The sequence below is a fragment of the Cydia pomonella genome, chromosome 13 (genome assembly GCF_033807575.1).
Source record: "Cydia pomonella isolate Wapato2018A chromosome 13, ilCydPomo1, whole genome shotgun sequence".
Taxonomy (NCBI): domain Eukaryota; kingdom Metazoa; phylum Arthropoda; class Insecta; order Lepidoptera; family Tortricidae; genus Cydia; species Cydia pomonella.
This window is the reverse complement of record NC_084715.1, coordinates 8,825,703-8,844,706: the sequence shown is the minus strand read 5'-3', so window position 1 is coordinate 8,844,706 and position 19,004 is coordinate 8,825,703. Positions and strand designations below refer to the sequence as shown.

General features: G+C 38.1%; 2 protein-coding genes across 3 annotated transcripts in view; one reads left to right on the top strand and one right to left on the bottom strand.

Moving 5' to 3' along the window:
• The window catches only part of LOC133524107 (ankyrin repeat domain-containing protein 13D), a 29,099-nt gene extending 16,043 nt beyond the window's left edge, over positions 1-13,056 (top strand). The window contains exons 10-13 of one of the 2 annotated variants that reach the window (XR_009800327.1): positions 48-159; positions 2,191-3,694; positions 6,133-6,321; positions 7,037-13,056. Coding sequence is in view for 1 of the 2 variants with exons in the window: in XM_061859957.1 (XP_061715941.1) it covers positions 48-159; positions 2,191-2,318; positions 6,133-6,319 (427 nt within the window). In the remaining variant the exon portion in view is untranslated. The remainder of the gene's footprint in view (positions 1-47; positions 160-2,190; positions 3,695-6,132; positions 6,322-7,036) is intronic. The other variant, XM_061859957.1, reaches the window with a different exon arrangement.
• Positions 13,057-13,433: 377 nt separating this feature from the next.
• Positions 13,434-19,004, bottom strand: part of LOC133524102 (uncharacterized) — a 111,130-nt gene continuing 105,559 nt past the window's right edge. Inside the window, exon 2 of the mRNA XM_061859946.1 lies at positions 13,434-18,681. Within this exon, the coding sequence (XP_061715930.1) occupies positions 18,624-18,681 (58 nt within the window). The 3' untranslated portion in view covers positions 13,434-18,623. The remainder of the gene's footprint in view (positions 18,682-19,004) is intronic.

The window sequence follows — 19,004 nt, the reverse complement described above, 5'->3', positions numbered from 1 at the left end:
ATTATTTCATATTGATTTATTTATTTATTTAATGATTTTGTGTTCAGGGATGCACTAGCGACCGACGAACGGATAGCATGCAGTATGGAGCACGACGAGAGTTTACTGCAGTACGCCATCCAGCAGAGCCTCATGGATCCCGGCACTCATGAGGATCAGGTAATGTTGGTGTACGTAGATGAGAGAGATTTTGAGAATACGAGTATTGTTAAATAACAATATCATGGTTACTTGTATTTTAAGACTTGAGTGCTATTTACTGTGTGCAATCTGTTTCAACTTTGTAAAGGCCTGTAACCGGGAATTTCCTTTGTAGTCTGGTCAATTATTTTATTTTATTTTCATTTATTTCCGTTGGAACTGAAAGAGGAGATGAGCCTGTATTGTCACTCCGCCTGTTCAAATATTTTTGTCCCGATTCGTGTACCCATGTAAATTTTGCTGGCTGTACTTGAACGTAACTACGTTCACTGATCACTATTTATAAAACACAACTAAATATTACGAACAACTTTTTCGAGTTTCTCGTACTATAGATATGTCAAAATCATAAATGATCGAAATACTATCGAAGCACGTTAGCAAAAAGTATTACAAATTCACATCGTTAAAAAGTTCATGTTTATTACACCTATACAAATTATATTTACTTTTTTTATTAATAAACTAATGTAAAATATCATATTTTGTGTACGCCACTATATTATATTTCAATAATTTAAATAATATTTTGGTCTCTTAAACGATAACTGTTTCTAAGCAAGCTTCGTAAATGCCCAGTGAGACTTGGTTGGCATTTCAATCGCTTATCAAGTAACCATTTCACTGTCCAGTCTAATTGATTCAGATTATACATGACACCAGCAATATGAGTCTTGAGGTCAGGTTATACTGGTATGCGCGTTAGTACAATAATAGCTAACAAATATGGAGGCCTACCGCGAACCACGAAGTTTTGCTTTGCTGTCGCACTTACGTATGAATTTACAAGTGCGACAGAGAGAAAAAACTTTCTTCGCTAGGTTCTTTGATGACTTAGATTTTTCGCTTTTGACAAGTAACTTAGCAATGCTAGGATCAAAATGACGTAATATGTATGTAAGCTTGCGGACGCTTACGCTTGTTTTCTTTCGTGTTTCATTTTTAACGTATTTTAGATGAGGTGTTATTGAAGCACGGCGCGTGTCTGTCTCACTCCCTCTTTCGGTAAATCTAATTCATTGTTTCATTTTGAAAGGATTTTTGAGGGGATGTCACAGTGAGGCGAGTGAATGGTACAAACACAACGCATTTCTCGGTGGACCTTTTGTCCTTGCAATAAGGTTTGTAGTTGGGCAGTTGATAGTGTGAGCGATGAGTACGATGACGTCAATGACTCATTTCTTCATTTGAATGTCGGCGAGCACCGAGCGCCTCGCGACTCTCTTGCGAGTTGTGAGGAACGCGAGTGAGTTTGAAAGGCTGAGAGTTTTTTTTTTAATTTGAAGTGTTTGAATGATTTGTGAGGTAAGAGCGGTGTGTGATGCGCGCGAGTAAATGAGTAAAATTAATTGAGGAGTGATGTATGACATTTATGCGGTGTGAAGTTCTGCGACAATTTAACAAAATGAGTGGTACAAATGAGGTGCCTCACGAGTGAGCAACTCAACACTAATTGATAATAAAATGTATCTAGCCATGAAAAATACTTATTATAGCGGAATATGTTTACACAACAATGAATATTTACTTATGTTGTGTTAGTCTGTCATTTCATAACAACATTTTAACTCATTATGGGTTATTTGACTGGTTCTTCAAACTATTATGGCCTAAACCTATGCCTGTCCAGCTCATATTCTAATCAAAATATGAACCGCGAACTCCCAGCTGCCAGTACGTACAGCAAGAAGTTTATTAGCGGATTAATGTCGCTGATTGGTAGTTATTGACATTACATATATGCATTTCATCTACATCTAGCTGTGTACATTAGTGTAATAGAGATGACAATTATTTCGTTTACACGTTTGATTGCAAGCTCTGTAAACGTATCGTCTTATTTAAATGTAGGCGTAATTGTGTATGTGTGCTAATTGTCCCGAGAATTTGAACGGTAAATGTTTTCAAACGCGGCTTCCATGTTTTATTTCCGTCCCTGGTGCATTGTGGGCGAATAGAATAGTATAAAGTAAGGCGGTCGGTGTGCAGGTGGACGTGTGGGAGGCGCTGCGCGGCGCGCGCGCGTCGCCGTCCGCCTCGCCGCGGCCGCGCTCGCCGCTGCCGCCGCAAGGGGTCCACGTCGACCTGCTCGCGCACGAGGAGCGCCAGCTGCAGAAGTACGTATATTGTAATAGTATACAGTAAGGCGGTCGGTGTGCAGGTGGACGTGTGGGAGGCGCTGCGCGGCGCGCGCGCGTCGCCGTCCGCCTCGCCGCGGCCGCGCTCGCCGCTGCCGCCGCAAGGGGTCCACGTCGACCTGCTCGCGCACGAGGAGCGCCAGCTGCAGAAGTACGTATATTGTAATAGTATACAGTAAGGCGGTCGGTGTGCAGGTGGACGTGTGGGAGGCGCTGCGCGGCGCGCGCGCGTCGCCGTCCGCCTCGCCGCGGCCGCGCTCGCCGCTGCCGCCGCAAGGGGTCCACGTCGACCTGCTCGCGCACGAGGAGCGCCAGCTGCAGAAGTACGTATATTGTAATAGTATACAGTAAGGCGGTCGGTGTGCAGGTGGACGTGTGGGAGGCGCTGCGCGGCGCGCGCGCGTCGCCGTCCGCCTCGCCGCGGCCGCGCTCGCCGCTGCCGCCGCAAGGGGTCCACGTCGACCTGCTCGCGCACGAGGAGCGCCAGCTGCAGAAGTACGTATATTGTAATAGTATACAGTAAGGCGGTCGGTGTGCAGGTGGACGTGTGGGAGGCGCTGCGCGGCGCGCGCGCGTCGCCGTCCGCCTCGCCGCGGCCGCGCTCGCCGCTGCCGCCGCAAGGGGTCCACGTCGACCTGCTCGCGCACGAGGAGCGCCAGCTGCAGAAGTACGTATATTGTAATAGTATACAGTAAGGCGGTCGGTGTGCAGGTGGACGTGTGGGAGGCGCTGCGCGGCGCGCGCGCGTCGCCGTCCGCCTCGCCGCGGCCGCGCTCGCCGCTGCCGCCGCAAGGGGTCCACGTCGACCTGCTCGCGCACGAGGAGCGCCAGCTGCAGAAGTACGTATATTGTAATAGTATACAGTAAGGCGGTCGGTGTGCAGGTGGACGTGTGGGAGGCGCTGCGCGGCGCGCGCGCGTCGCCGTCCGCCTCGCCGCGGCCGCGCTCGCCGCTGCCGCCGCAAGGGGTCCACGTCGACCTGCTCGCGCACGAGGAGCGCCAGCTGCAGAAGTACGTATATTGTAATAGTATACAGTAAGGCGGTCGGTGTGCAGGTGGACGTGTGGGAGGCGCTGCGCGGCGCGCGCGCGTCGCCGTCCGCCTCGCCGCGGCCGCGCTCGCCGCTGCCGCCGCAAGGGGTCCACGTCGACCTGCTCGCGCACGAGGAGCGCCAGCTGCAGAAGTACGTATATTGTAATAGTATACAGTAAGGCGGTCGGTGTGCAGGTGGACGTGTGGGAGGCGCTGCGCGGCGCGCGCGCGTCGCCGTCCGCCTCGCCGCGGCCGCGCTCGCCGCTGCCGCCGCAAGGGGTCCACGTCGACCTGCTCGCGCACGAGGAGCGCCAGCTGCAGAAGTACGTATACTATAATACTGGTATCCCATCGCAATCGTATCGGTTGAGCATTGTTTTCAGTGTACAATTATTTTTTTCTGACAATTAACTGACATCGTCAAATATTTCGGAATACTTTCTTAATTATATGGCACCAAAGGTGTTTTACGATATTGTATTTTACATTACATATGGTGCTATTTTAGGTGCGGAAATTAGCACTATCCGTGCCTATGTCAATAGTTTAAAGGGCCATATGTACTGTAAAACGTTGTACGAGTACGTGCGAATAGATTATATTTAATATTCCTACTTTTTGCCCTTGTATCGTAAATAACTATAACCACATAGTCGTAGTCTTTTATTTATAATCCTATAAATACTACACTTCAATAATATAATAATATTACACTTGGGAAATCATTATTTAATCGATACTAACTGTACAGTTCGTTATAAACTGAAATAACTATATATGATATACCTGGCAGTAGTTTTCTATTTAAGAAAACCACAAATTAAAATATTTAAGGTCATTTTCAATTATTGAAACATAAGTTTATTTTGCTCGTTTATTGAAATACTATAAAAAATCCCTACAAGTGTTTAATTTTTAACATTTCTCTCAACTAACATAAAATTAATAATATAATTATTTGTTTCCCAGTGTACCTTTATCTTTAATATTTAAACTATGATAATGCATCCATTCCAGTGTTGGGCGTAATCAATTACTTGTGTGATTTTAACTACAAATTGGATTGCATGTAGTTGAATTATTTTTAGTTGATTACATGTAGTTACAACTACTTGCAATTGAGATTACTTTGTCATTTATAATCGTAATTACATTAATTTATAATCAAATTTACTCAATTACTTCTTGATAGGCAAAGATTAGCAAATTTAGTACATTAGTACTCTCTCAGTAAACAAAAGTAATAACCACCTGCAGCCCACCATACAAAAAAAAACATTTAAATTTGAAATTAATAGTGTAGGGAATAAGGTTACATTTGCTACATCTGATTATTAATCTCTGAAATTTTGAAAGAGTATCACATATTATTTATTACTCTACTATTATTGATATTATAGCAAACAGGAAAATAATAATTATCAAATGTCGCTCTTAGTTTTAGCTGTTACTGCAGACAGTATCAACTATAATTTTTCATACGTTTACTTAACCTCATGCCATATAAATGAATAAAAAATCCTCGGGTGCCGCTTCATGGAACTGACCACCTGACAAAAACTCGTTTTTTGCCCTAAAATGTTCATATTTTTTAATAAGTTCCTTTGTACAAAATCTTGTTAAATTCACATTCCTTTTTTATATGAAAAGTCAAACTTGATATGTTAATATCAACTTAAAACTCGTTATTTTTTTTTAACCTGATTTGGGAAACAAAGATGATTAAAAATATTTTGTTGAGTAAAAGTAATTTGTAATTGCATAAAGTAATTTATTACAGATTACAATTACAAAACGTAGTTATGAATTCGATTACTAACTACAAAATGTAGTTAGTAATCGTCAATCAAAGGCTCAACTATTTTTTTCCCAGTAATTGTAATTTGTAGTTACAATTACTACAAATTAAGATCTTATCTTAATTAAGTAGTGTAGGATTATGATTACATTTTGTAATCATAATCCTTAATCTGTAATCCAACTACTTTTTGCCCAACACTGATCCATTCTTTACGCACTTCGTAAAGAAATACACTTGTTACAATAACTCATAACCATTTGTAATGATTTATGTTATCATTTACAGGAATTTTCCGCGTGTTAAATAGATTTTATAATATTTTGTTGCTTATAATTTTATCGTGCTTTTTCATCATTTAGAAATAATTTGACTATACTATTGATCAATAATTACCCATATTTAACATGCACATAATAGAGCATAACTTTCGTAAAGCCAGTCCAAGCTAACTTAACTATGCTCCCAGTTGCATGCGACAGAGTGTGTATGTACCATAATAATAAGTTCTACATAAAGTTAACTGCAGTAAATTACAAAATATGTGCCTGCAAAAATAAAAGGTGCAGAGATAATTACTCAGACGGACTCGAATCTTAAAGCAACATTTTAATAGTCTATTTAATATACAATACGAAAGTTATCTCTGTTATAAAATAAATGAGGAGCGTATTTTTATTCGATATAGTTTTTTCGACGAGAATACTTAAGGTTGAATTTCAATTCCGACCCCAAGTTCCAATGTGCTTTTATCATCGACATCGCCATAAGGCCATTACGACAGTCTTTTTATTACGTCGGTGGTAAACAAGACTACGGCCGTCCGAAAAGTCACCGCAGCCTATGGACGCCTGTTACTCCAGGAGTGTCACATGCGCGTTGCAATTTTTTTTTATTAATTAGTAGAATTAAAAATATGTTCCTCAATCACGAGCCCACCCGTAAGCTAGTACACATCCACAGAGCTATCGAAGCGTCCCTCGCGGCCATCACCCTGTCCACACCGTCGCCCGCGTCCACACCGACCGACCCCGCGTTGCAGGAAGCCATTGAGGAGTCCGCGAGGGAACTGGCCAATAGGAGAGCGGAACTCGAGGCCGAGCAGAGGGAGCTAGATGAGGCGCTGCGCCGGTCGCTGCTGGACCACTGAGGGTGAGTCTCTCTCACATATTGTGTCGTCTCCCTCTAGTAGGAGATAGTAGAGCGGAATTCGAGGCCGAGCAGAGGGAGGTAGATGACGCGCAGTGCAGGTCGCTGCTGGACCACTGAGGGTGAGTCTCTCTCACGCATCGTGCTGTCTCCCTCTAGTATAGTAGGACATAGTAGAGCGGAACTCGAGGCGGAGATGAGGCGCTGCATCGGTCGCTGTTGGACTACTGAGGGTGAGCTGTCTCTCTCACACGTGCTGTCTGTCAACCTCGAGACAGGCCAGTTAAGACGTCATAAATTCATGAGGGAGTTAAAATATCTCTTAGGGCCCTTATATATTTGATTTTGTCCCTTTGAAAGGACATCGGGACTTAGTAGGTATATTTACCTACAATATTTTTGTATTTGGAGATTTTGAGATTCGTATAAAATAAATTGTTGGCCTTTTACGAATTGTTTTGATAAACTTTGTTGTGTCTTTAGATGGGGAAAGAGAGTAAAAATGCAACTAAATTATGTATCATCGCTGCTTTGATAATAGAGTGGTTAGTACACTATGTTCTAGTTAAATAATTCCTGGGTTAGATTCCAGGCTAGGAAAATGTGATTCCAATGAAATCACATTTTCCTAGTATTCCCTTTTACTCGTAATTTAAAACATTCATAACTTCAACATTTTTGAAATGTTATGAAAATGATTATTTTTATATTTTTTCAGATCTCAAATATACGGTACACTTAAGCGTCCACCAAAAGAAGACTTAGCTTATACATACATTATTAATAATATAGCTAAATTGTACATTTATTTATGACAAACGGTGATCATACAACTATTAGTGGCAGTACATTTACACAAGCATCTTTATTCTATTTTATATGAATCTTAAAATAAAGTAAACTAAAAATCACGTGATTTCGGCTAATGACATAATTCCACAGATACAAGATGTGGTACAGGCAGCATCAAATAGACAGTGACGGCCAAAGTGATCAAATATATCGGAACATATTATTTTATCTACGATAACAAAGACGTGCTATGTAGGTACAGTAGGTAGGTAAATATCGACGCGGACAAAGTGACGTGGAAAATATGTATACACGCCTAGTAGTGTGTACATAATTTTGGCAGTTTGTCCATGTCGATTTTAATACCTTGACTACATACATCATCAAATGACCCAAGTCACGTGGTTTCTCTGTATACATCATTTTAAAATCCATATAGGTAGAAGTCTATGAGGTGATTTTAAAATATTTAATTCACTAACAATTTGTAACGAAAATGAATGCTTGTATGTAGACAAATTGCCACCAATACGTATATTGTGCCTCTTTCCACGCCCGATAATGTTGGTGAATATTTATATTTATATATACAAGTAAAAGTATGAGGCTTATAGAACCTGGCTAAAGAAAAATTAATCCATTCGATTAATTTCTTCAGTCGGGACAAGTACGTTCATAGGTCAATGTACATTTAGCGAGGCCCTCTGGTACACTTATTTGAGGCGTGAGGCCCCTCGGACCGCGAGGCCGTCAGCAAACGCCTAACGCCGCTTCTGGTTAGAGGCCTTTTCATCGTGACCAACCTTTTCTGTTCTGTACTAGTGTGCTTTAACCTCTTTATTTAGGATCAGAGGCGCAGGTGCCCTATGGACGCATTTGTCCCAACGATACTTAAATAATTTCTTAGCCAAGTTCTGGTACAATCGCCATCAAAAATATCTACTAAACAAGGTACAGAATATCTAAACTTGTATCTTAGTGTCTTGACAATAGAGTTGTGCTTAGATATTTGGGAGTACCTTGTTCGATCAGATATATATGATGGCAATTGTACAGGTACAGTCAGCTATAGACGGATGAGTTCTTAGATCTTTTCAAGTTCGTCCTTTGTTGCTGATTAGTACAGCTAGTACACAAATAACACCACACACATTTACAAATGTAAAATTCGAGTAAATTTACTAACTCATTGAGTGTTTATTCGACTTATACGTGAGCAACCCGATTTAAACACTTAATATGTCCGAGTCTCACGTGAGTTTTCTAGTTAAAGGTTAGGTTATTGTTGAATTTATTCGAATTCTACGAATTCGATATCGAAGTGCTGTAAATTAAACATACTATGTATATAGTAAGGTAAAACGTAATACAGCTAGCTGTAGTCATAATAATATTTGTAACCAAAGGTATTGAGCATGCATTTATTGGAAATGCCATTACACTAACGTAATAAAATTATAAACCGCCTTTAAATTTTTACATAAACTCCGTAAAATTAACATAATTTGTAATAGATACAAGTGCGAAAAATAGAAAATTCGAAACGAGTGGCGATACATTAAAACACCACCGAAGGGAGTGTTGTAAATCGACACGAGTTGCGAATTACATATTCGCACATATGTCCCTTTAATTTTTCGACATTGTTACGTAACGTGCTAATTATGGCACTAGAGCGGCAAAGTAGCACCATAATATGTACTGTAAAAACTATTTCCAAATATCAATTAAAATTTTCAGTTCAGCGCACTTACAACCCCTCTGGTGTTGCGGGTATCTATACCCACTGTCATGGGCCACTGTAATCGCTTACCATCAAGTGAACCGTCTGCTCGTCTGTCTCCTATATCATAAAAAACGCGTGCTCAATACTCTTGGATTAAGATAATAGCAATATTGGAATTTCACTGTTTATTTAAGAATGGGAGCAATAACTTAGCGTGAGCTAGCTATTATTTTGTCTTTTTGACTTTAACATGAATTATCGGCTTACTTAATTGTAGCTATAATTTGAAATGACGTCAAATTCCTATGAAAAATATGGCGTTATAATGGCACCCCAAACTTCGTCATTTCACAGTCTGTGCAGTGTTAAATAGTTTAGACTACAAATGTGCATTTTTTTAAGTTTTTAAAAACTTTGAAACTTCTGGGAAATTTCAGGAAAAACACAGGAAACAAATTTTTAGTTTGAAAATGGAATAGATTCGATTCCTGTGCAAAAATATGACAAGTTTTTGAATATTTTCCAAGTGGAAATTTTGCAGTTTTAGAAACTTTCCGACGGCACATAAGGGGGCCTAGCCAAGATGAGAATCGTTTGCAGAAAACGATAAGAAACGCTATTGTCTCTCTATCACTCTTCCATATTAGTGCGGTAGAGACAGATAGCGTTTCGTTTGTCTGCGAACGTTTGCAATCTTGGCTAGGCCCCCAGTAGTTTAGACGGACTCCAGAGGTGTAGGCTCTTATTTTATTTTTTAATATTTATATCTCTGTACAAGTGGTAGTTTTTATTGCTAACTTTATATAAATAAGATACCAATGGAGCCCCTTCTAAAGATACAATTTTAGTAGTATACATATACTGTTATCACTGATCGTGAAAAATCCGTGCTGATATGTATGTGCGTAGTTTTTTACATGTATGTAATGTTAGGGCGACCTGTGAGAATCTTTATATACTTGAAACTGCCTTCTTGTGTCAAACTATCCCTAGTAAATCATCTTGCGGCCCACCATACATAAAAAAATACAGTCAAATTTGAATCCATTGTATTAGAAATTAGAATTGAATTTGTTTCGTTTCAAAATCAAACATAACAAAAGCAACTCTGTTCCATTTAATAATTATGTAAATTTCATTTGAGGTAATTTGTATTATTATTATTAGGACAACCCCAAGAGGTTATTAGCCTCAGATCACTTTGCGTATCTCATAGACCAGGGGCCCATTTCTCGAACGGCATTAGACTAATATCCACGAACTGTCAAGTCGTATGGGTTGCCATGGCAACACACTAATAATATTAGACTAATACCGTTCGACAAATGGGCCCCTGTAAAACGCATTACGGTCAACACATTGACGCTCAAGAACTAATGTAGTATGAGAGCACTACTGTTGCATTTATACTCAGTAGAAAATGGCGGCAAATTTAAAAAATGAAGGCGCGAAGAGTTGTCTACCCATAGAAAAACGGCAAATTAAAAAAATGTCGGCGCTATAAGTTGTCTTCCCATGGAAAACTTGAATTTCGCGCGTTTGTCTACTGACAAAGTAGGTGTGTATTTAGTCTGGCAAGCCACCTTTGTCAGCGGAAAGCGGTAATCTTCAGTATTAAATTAAATGACATATGTATCGTGTTCCGAAAAAGACGGTGGCTCGTGCCGGGGTGTGAACCCGCTACCTCCGGATTGAAAGTGTCACGGTGTTACCGCTAGGCTACCAGCGCACACACAGCTTACACACGTAACTGCTTGTAGCATTAAGTAATTTATCATTATTTAAAGCAGGTGACTAACGGAGGACCGGAGTCCGGATCTGAACTGCCGACCTATTTTTTTTTTGCTTGTTAATAAACTGGAGTAGAAACGTACCGCGATGGTCACTTTACTTTAAAAACTGGAACCCTGAAGAAACTACTTGGTGATTCCTGATTTAAAGCATGGCACATAGGCTATGGTGGTAAAAAATGGTGTAGAAGTCTTAGTAATGCTGCTCCACTTACAAGTAAACGAGCGTCTTTGTGGTGACCGTGGTCTTCGTGAAATGCTTCGTAATGTGACGTCCAAACATTATGAGTTAACCTGTGTATATAGCAATATACAAAAAATCGTAAGAATTTTAGTGTTGTGAAAAAAGTTCAACGTAAATCTTTTAAAAAATATGTTAAAAAAATGACATTACCTTCTTCCTACGCTTTAAGGTAAACACATTTTCACTTCCTATATGTTAGCGTTATTTAAGTATTCTTAGGACGCAATAATTTGTTTAAGGTCTGTATGGCTTTTTGTAAGAATTCACTTTAATTTACTATAAAAAAAAAACGCACGGAAGAAACTTGTATAACAAATACTATATATTAAAGTGTTTTCTTTCAGTAAGCCAACACTTTTGTGCAATAAGTATTTTATTAAAGTAATGTAATATTAAGTTATTATTATTAATTTGTCCATAACTTTGAAATAATTATTCTTATATCTTTCCAAATTAAATTAAATGTGCTGTCTAAATAATATGCATCCTTTGCTTTAAATTTTGACATTATCTATTGGTTTATGTATTATCTATATTTATTTTGATGAGTAATATGAAACTCCCTGGTATGGAATGTAGAAAATGGAGCAAAATCTCTGTGTATGAAAAGTGACCATAAAAAAAAACATTAAATAGATGGCGCCACAATACACCGAAATGACCTAATACTAAGACCTAATATTTTATATCGATGTGCTATACCCGTGCGCGACATAACATACGCTATGCGACAAAATTAAAAACACGTTTTAACATTCCTGACAACATACCTAAAACAGCCTACGTAATTTCGGGTCGGGATACGTAATTTGTACCATGGTTCATGTAATACCCATGAGCCTACCTAGCGCCACCGGAGAGATTAGGAACTATTATTTAAAGCTGAAAGCTGGTCACTTTTGCACAGTTCTGCCATAAGGGATTGTCGTCCTTTCTCTACCGTCTATACACCCTGGGGCCCATTTCTCGAACGGTATTAGACTAATACCGAGAGTCCTAGAACAGTCAAGTGTGCTGTGTGTATGGGTTACCATGGCAACACACTAATAATATTAGACTGATACCGTTCGAGAAATGGGCCCCTGGATGTAACCTCAAGTAATATGTACTCAATAACTAATGAAGGTATGTAAAACATTTTTTATGTGAGATTGGCAGGATTTCAGAAAAAAAATTACCCGTTTTGCCTTAATTATCCTTAATATTCCATACAAAATGTATTAGGTCGTTTTGTAACGGTCCATACAACATGTATGGTTAACTGCGTTACAAAACTGACGATTAAAAGTGGGACACTTTTTTTTTTCTAAGTTGGAATAACCCAAAATTAGTTAGGTTTTTAAAAACTACACAGTACACTTTTTTTCTGAAAATGCCCATTAAGCATAATCGGTTTTCGTAAGTTTTATTTCAAGGCACGAAGGTACCTAATGCGGTGTGTCCTGTGTCCAAATGTCCAAATCAACTTTATTTCGTTGTGAAACTTGTCTTAAATGTGTCCTCTAACTTTGACGGCCCAAATGTGACATTTTCAACCAAAAGGTACCACATTGTCGGTTGCCGATGAGGTTGATTTCAAATTGAAGCATTGTATATGGAAATAGCGCCATATTGACAACCGACAATAAGTACTTAACCTTATGGTTGAAAATGGCACAAATAATAAGTCATCTCTTTTTAATTAGTCCTTAGTTTTTCTAGTTAGGTCTTATCTTTTTATTTATTTACTTAAAAACGCAATAAAAGGCTTGTGTCAATTGTAGACTTACAATAAGTGTGCTCGATCTTTGACATGTTTAACCTCTTTCCGCCCAGAGGCCTTAAAAAGGTCTTCCATTCCATTCAATTTTAATCTTTATTTTGATAAATCAAAATTGCTTTTGTCTTAGCTAGTTTTGGTGTATGGGCGGCTACAGGTTTTAAAAATAACGCGAATTGTGCCGGAGATACGGCATACCGAAGCCGTAAATTGTAAGGGGATGCTTCTTCGTTGCCTCACAGGAAATTATTAAATCAAATTAGGCTTCGTTTCAAAAAGTGTGCGCAATAGAAGTAAACAAAGAAGTATCCACTTTAAATTTATTTATGTTTCCCTTTGTATTTATAATGACATGATGATTGTGAATTTAAGGCCCCCGAGTATTAGAAACGGATGTTTCGTTATGTGAATAAAATTTATTGGAATATTTTTTTATTTTATTTCACCTTTATGTTAAAGTACCTAATAAATTATTATACTTGGCTCTAAAATGGTTGGTATAAAGTATCTTTAGTTTGTTACCCACTTTTATAATTTCATGTAAAGGCCCAAGATTGTATGAAAAGTATCCATTTCTTAGAAACCATACATTTCTAGACGTTTGATTGATTAGGTCCAACTTCCACTGACGCACTTTTTACACGGGTCTTGATAATTTCTGTTGAGGTAAAAATTACGTTCATGAAGAAAAGGTATCTGGTATAATATTTTTCACATAGCTTGGGTAAGGTGATATCTGACAGCTGGTGAGGTGAAGCTATGTGAAAAATACTATAGTCTATGTCTGAAACAAAAGTAAATAAATACGCACAATGTTATCTATGTATTTAAAATTTAATTTTCGTTACTTATATACAAATTACAACATTCACTATTATAATATTAGTTTGTCCTATATTTACATATGTCATAGTACACTTTAGAAGCGTATTTTTTTAATCCGACTCAATAAATTACATCAGGAAACTTTTGGAATAGTGATTACCACGAATGATTATATTAACGACAAGGGCCCGGTTGCTACCCGAGATATCTAAGAGGTTGTGGATGGTAAACATTTTAGGAACCATTTATTGTAGAATTATCAAAATATGTGGAATTATGATAAGATTATGCACTTTTATGCAGCACTATTGATGCCCAAAAAGGACTCGATTGATATTTAAAGTAGTTCGCGGACTCCCATTTTTTAAAATTTGAAGATACCACTACCATCTTAGATTATCACCAAGCGCACATTTAGCTGTTTAGAAAAAATGGAATTGTACACTAGAAAAGTACCCGGTGTCCACCGGCGCCCCGGGCCCTTTACTGCTCAAAATTGTACTTACTAATACTACTCGATAAAGATTCCCAAGGAAAGTAACGAGAACAATTAAAATCATCGAAAACTTAAAAAATAACGAAATAAATAGCTTTTTTTGCACAAAAGGGTATGAAACGATTGTGTTCTTGATTCTAGTGGCGTGAAGTTTTGGACTGATACATTTAATTAAAGTGTAAATATCCTGGTCAAGTGGATCAAATGTATGATGGTCTTAAGTATCTTAATTTAATAGCTATGGCAGCAACCACTTGTCTTGAAATTTTTCCCAGATATTTTTTGCACATATATTTCTGTGAGGCGAATTAAACCACTAGAATTTGTGAAACACATCGTTTCATCTACAGTAAAGGGATCTGAGATCAAATAATATCCAGTTTCCTTTTTCAAATTGTCAGTATAATAAAATGGATGTGCATTATCAATTGTCTACTTATTGCAGTTTTTGTTATCAATACGGTTCACACAGGGTGTTTTTTAGTCACCTTCAATAATTTAGGGGGTGAATACATAGGTCATATTGAGCAACTTTTACAATGGGACCAACCCCGAAATCGCGAAATAAAATTAACTCTCTCATACAAAATATCAACATCAGAATCAGATTAGCCAAAATGTATAAAATAGCCAATTTTTCTTTCACGATTTCTGGGTTGGACTCATGGTAAAAGTAGCTCAGTATGACCTATATATTCACCCCTTAACATATTCCAGGTGACTAAAAGAACACCCTGTATAGACGCTAACGATAAATATTCATTGTTGGTTGGGTATTGGGTATTGTTCGATCTCAGTGAGCCGGTCCGAACTGAGCACTAGATAACGGTCGCTACATTTAACACTTAGAGAGTGAAAGAGATCTGATCAACGCTGCGTTCGGACCGGCTGCAACTTGTGTCGTACCGTCAAATTCGTTTACGTATAATGCGAAAAGTGCAAATTACGATATTCAATTTAAATAATCGCCAAGTGTTTGCTTGGATATATGAATCGATCCAAGCGTGCTCACTGCCCTTTGAGCGGCGTTACAGTCGTGCGCCCGGAAATTTATAACTAATAGATACATTTCAAGGTAATAAAACAATAACAAATGTATAGAGAAAGTAATGTTTCTTGATAAGTATCTACTTAAGTAACTTAGAAACTTGGCAAGAAGTTTTCTTATCAGAGAGCTTGGCCACTTCAATACAACTTATCAACTTTCTCACTGCACGCAATATTGGAGAAAACTTCTGATGAATTTCTACAAGCATAAGTACGTTTCCACGAACTTTTAAGTACGCCACAAGTTGCCTAGAGTTAACAGAAGTTACTTAAAATAAGAGAAACGCGGGTTGCATTTGAAAACACGGCTTATTCACAAGCTTAAGGTACTTAATCTTAGCCCGCTAATCAACATTAACTATTTTACAAAAAGTGCCAAAAATGTAAGCGTAATCCTTAGTCTGAATTTAATTAATAAATACTTAATTTTAACTAAAACAGGTCAGCATGCTGGACACATGTCTAGATTTCATAAATTCTCTAGCAACAAACGTCACTATTTTCGAGTAAGTAGTTACATTTCCAAATGCAACCAGCCAGTCCTGCGTATAAATAAATGCATTATAACCTCTTCTCTAACTACAGTAATACATACATACAGTCCGTACCAGATTGCACTCATTTGGAACTATCGCAGTCTCCACCGCGTTACTTGTCATAAATATCACAACTAATAATAAATTATTTTCTAAATTTAAGTAGACTAGAAACTCTAAATATTAGAGTAATAATTCGATTTAGAGTTTCTAGACTACACTTGACGCCTTTACTCCCGGTATGCACCTTACATTTAGGGATATGGTATTTTTGAGCATCTACATTTTTATTCGCCACGTTACTCTATGAAAGGAGACAACGCACGGTACGGTATAGTTGTGTTGGAAATGATTGTAGATAGAGGAAAGCTGTCTAAACGAGTTGAGTTTTGCCAGTTTCAATAAATATAAAAATATCTATATTATTTATTATATTTATACAAGTATACCGCACCAATTTATTAACTCCCACTATAATACATTTAACTTATTAGCACAGTACAAGGCGAGCCTCCACATTAACGTGAAATGAGTATTATCTATCTACTCGTTCAAGAAAAGCTCAGGAAAGCGTGTTGCTATTTATTAGTTTAGAATGTTCAACTTGGTACACACCTTTTGTTTTTATTCATAGTTAGGCAGTTTATAACCGTGAACAGTTACCAACAGCTTATGCAAATAATACCATGGTTTCAGAATCTTCAAACCTTTAGGTACCTACCAAGTATTATAATCTTGAGCTGAAACTAATACCAAAGCCTCGTAAAAGTACTGTAACTAATTTGCTCAATTTACAAATATATTAAGCGTTATACATGTTAATGTGAAGGCCGCATAGACGTAAAATACGAATGTAGATACTCATGAAGGTGGGTTTCCTATAACAGGTAATACAATTCCTTTCCAGTAAAGCGCGCGCCGTGTGAACTCAACTGCGTTTTCCTATTTGGAATTATTTCTAATTGCACAGTTCACGGACAGTGTTCTAACTTTAAATATATGTAAAAAACGTTAAACATGTACTAACTTCGCTAGGTTGTTAAATGATAGACTTTGTATCTAGTCAGCTAAATGGTTAGTTCATTTTCCGAAGGAGCTGATTCTAACTCTTTTAACTATAATTAATTTCATTAAATCCACTTGCCTTCGTCAGGTGACATATCTATACTGTTGTCAAGAACATTTATGAGATCAAAAGTCGACCTTGTTTGAAAGCAACACGGTTTACAAATGATCTCTGAATCGTGTCTTCGTTGTGTTCGAACTATAAGTTAGTACAACATTTCAATATCGTAAACTGTAAGCTTAATAATATTCTTGTTTAACATAAAAAGCGTTTTATATGTACTTATTTTAATATTCTGGTGATTTTGAAACATTAACATGGTCAGAAAGGCAATCAAGTTCGCCACCAGATGGCGTTATTATCAACAATCAAATGTCAAACGTTTATTATAAGTTGATAACATTTCTTCTCTCTTTTCTTATCTCAAGTCATGGCATAGCACAGCCACATTGTTTTAAGAAAGCGGTTTACAACTCTTCCAACCCAGAGAGGAAGAGGAATTCTCAACTGGAATGATAGAATTTAAACCTTTAGGTATAAGTACGTATGATTGCCTTTCCCATTTATCTGGATATGTAAGTTTATATATATGTACGGAGCGCAGGTAAGTTCACAAGATACGGCGGAACAGAGATACTGCCGCAGCGCTGGGGGTCTAACAACATCGGACGGATCATTTCGCACAAGTTGGAGCTGGTCCAGGGTTTTTAAACGACAGAAATGTAACTAGAACCATCGATGAAGCTTAAAATGCGACTTAGTATGTAGACTAGCAAATTTTCAAATCTAATTAAAATATACCCGGCAACATTGAGTTGAAAATGTTTACCTAGATGTGTTGCCGTGTATAATTTTATTTGATACAGATTTTCAATAGGTTTCGCACTCTATCTCCTCACGACACATGTTAGAATTGTTAGATTAATGGAAAAAATATGTTGATCATAGAGGTGTATTTTGTATTCGCATTCTAAGCCTTCGACTGCTCTAACTAAACAATAGGTAACTAATTAAAAACGATGAAATAAAAAACTCCGCGTTCAGTTTTCGACCAAACTGTAACAATTATCTTTACAATCACAACCAGCATTCGTTTTAAATTCGTCGAACAACAAGACTGGTCGAAAGCGGATGCGAAATTGTTCAGAAATACAATAGGAATTATACAAAATATGCAACGCTCGCATAAATCGAGTAGAAAAAACTTAATGACTTTTAATTTAAAAAATCGGTAAAAACAAGTAAAGAGTCAACGCGCAATTTCATAAGTTTCATACACACGCGAGCCAGTCGAGTCAGACGCAGCAGTTATATAACATAACGTAACCTCAATCTTAAGTTGTTCAATATAAACTTATTCACGAAGTATCAGATTAGTCTAACGTCTATTCGATATTGCATAAAATTTAACATTTTGTGCACAAGTTGGTATGATTACAAAGGTTCTAATGCTGATACTTGTGAGAACATAAGTTTTTACAGTTAGCTAGCTACAGAAAAACAAATACTCACTGTTGACTCAGACCTTTTCTCCAATCGATTTGAGAACTTTAATATGCAATTATGCTTCTATAGTATTAAAGTCAAATTAAATAAACTGCAACGTTGCGTTCTAAAAATGAATAGGTAAGTATTTTAGGAGCTTGTATGTTTATTTGACTTTAGCACTATCGAACTCTTACAGTCTCTGGTCTAGTCTCTCACATTGAGTAAACCTATCTTAAACTAAAGGCTCTTCTGCGATGTGTTTCGTGGAGGAGCGTTCATTTTAAGATGGTTTTGATATGGGTATAGGTACCAATCATAGGTAAGTTCAAACATGAGTCAAAAGTACAACATAACCTCAAACTCCAATACAAATAACCTCAAATCTTCATTTTATAACCTCAAAATTGTCAAGTTGACCTCAAAACGTAACCTCAAAATACAAGATAACCTCAAAGTGTAACCCAACGTAACCGTCCAGCCCCGTCCCCCTCCCCTGCTCACTGCGGCGGCGCGGGCGGCCCGCGCGGGGCGCGCGGTCAGTCGCCCGTCGCGGTCACCGTTGTCCAACTCCACGGGCTGTTGTAGCCCTTTTGACTGAAAAGAGAGAAAATGTATGGTTAGAATAGGAGGGTTATTAAGTACACTGTTTTAAAAAATATTCAGCAGTGGCAGCATGGTTCTATTTTTATCGCTTGTCACTATGCCCGTCACTTTCGCACTTACCTACTTGTTAGAACGTGACAGATATGGTGACAAATGATAAACAGCCGACCATCTTAGCCCTACAGCTCAATTATAATTATATTATTATTGGGGCAGTAAGACAATGAGTCTCTATCAAGTGACAAACGACATCATGTTAGTTGTCTGAATTGGTATCATCATGAAATAACCGGCCAAGAGCATGTCGGGCCACG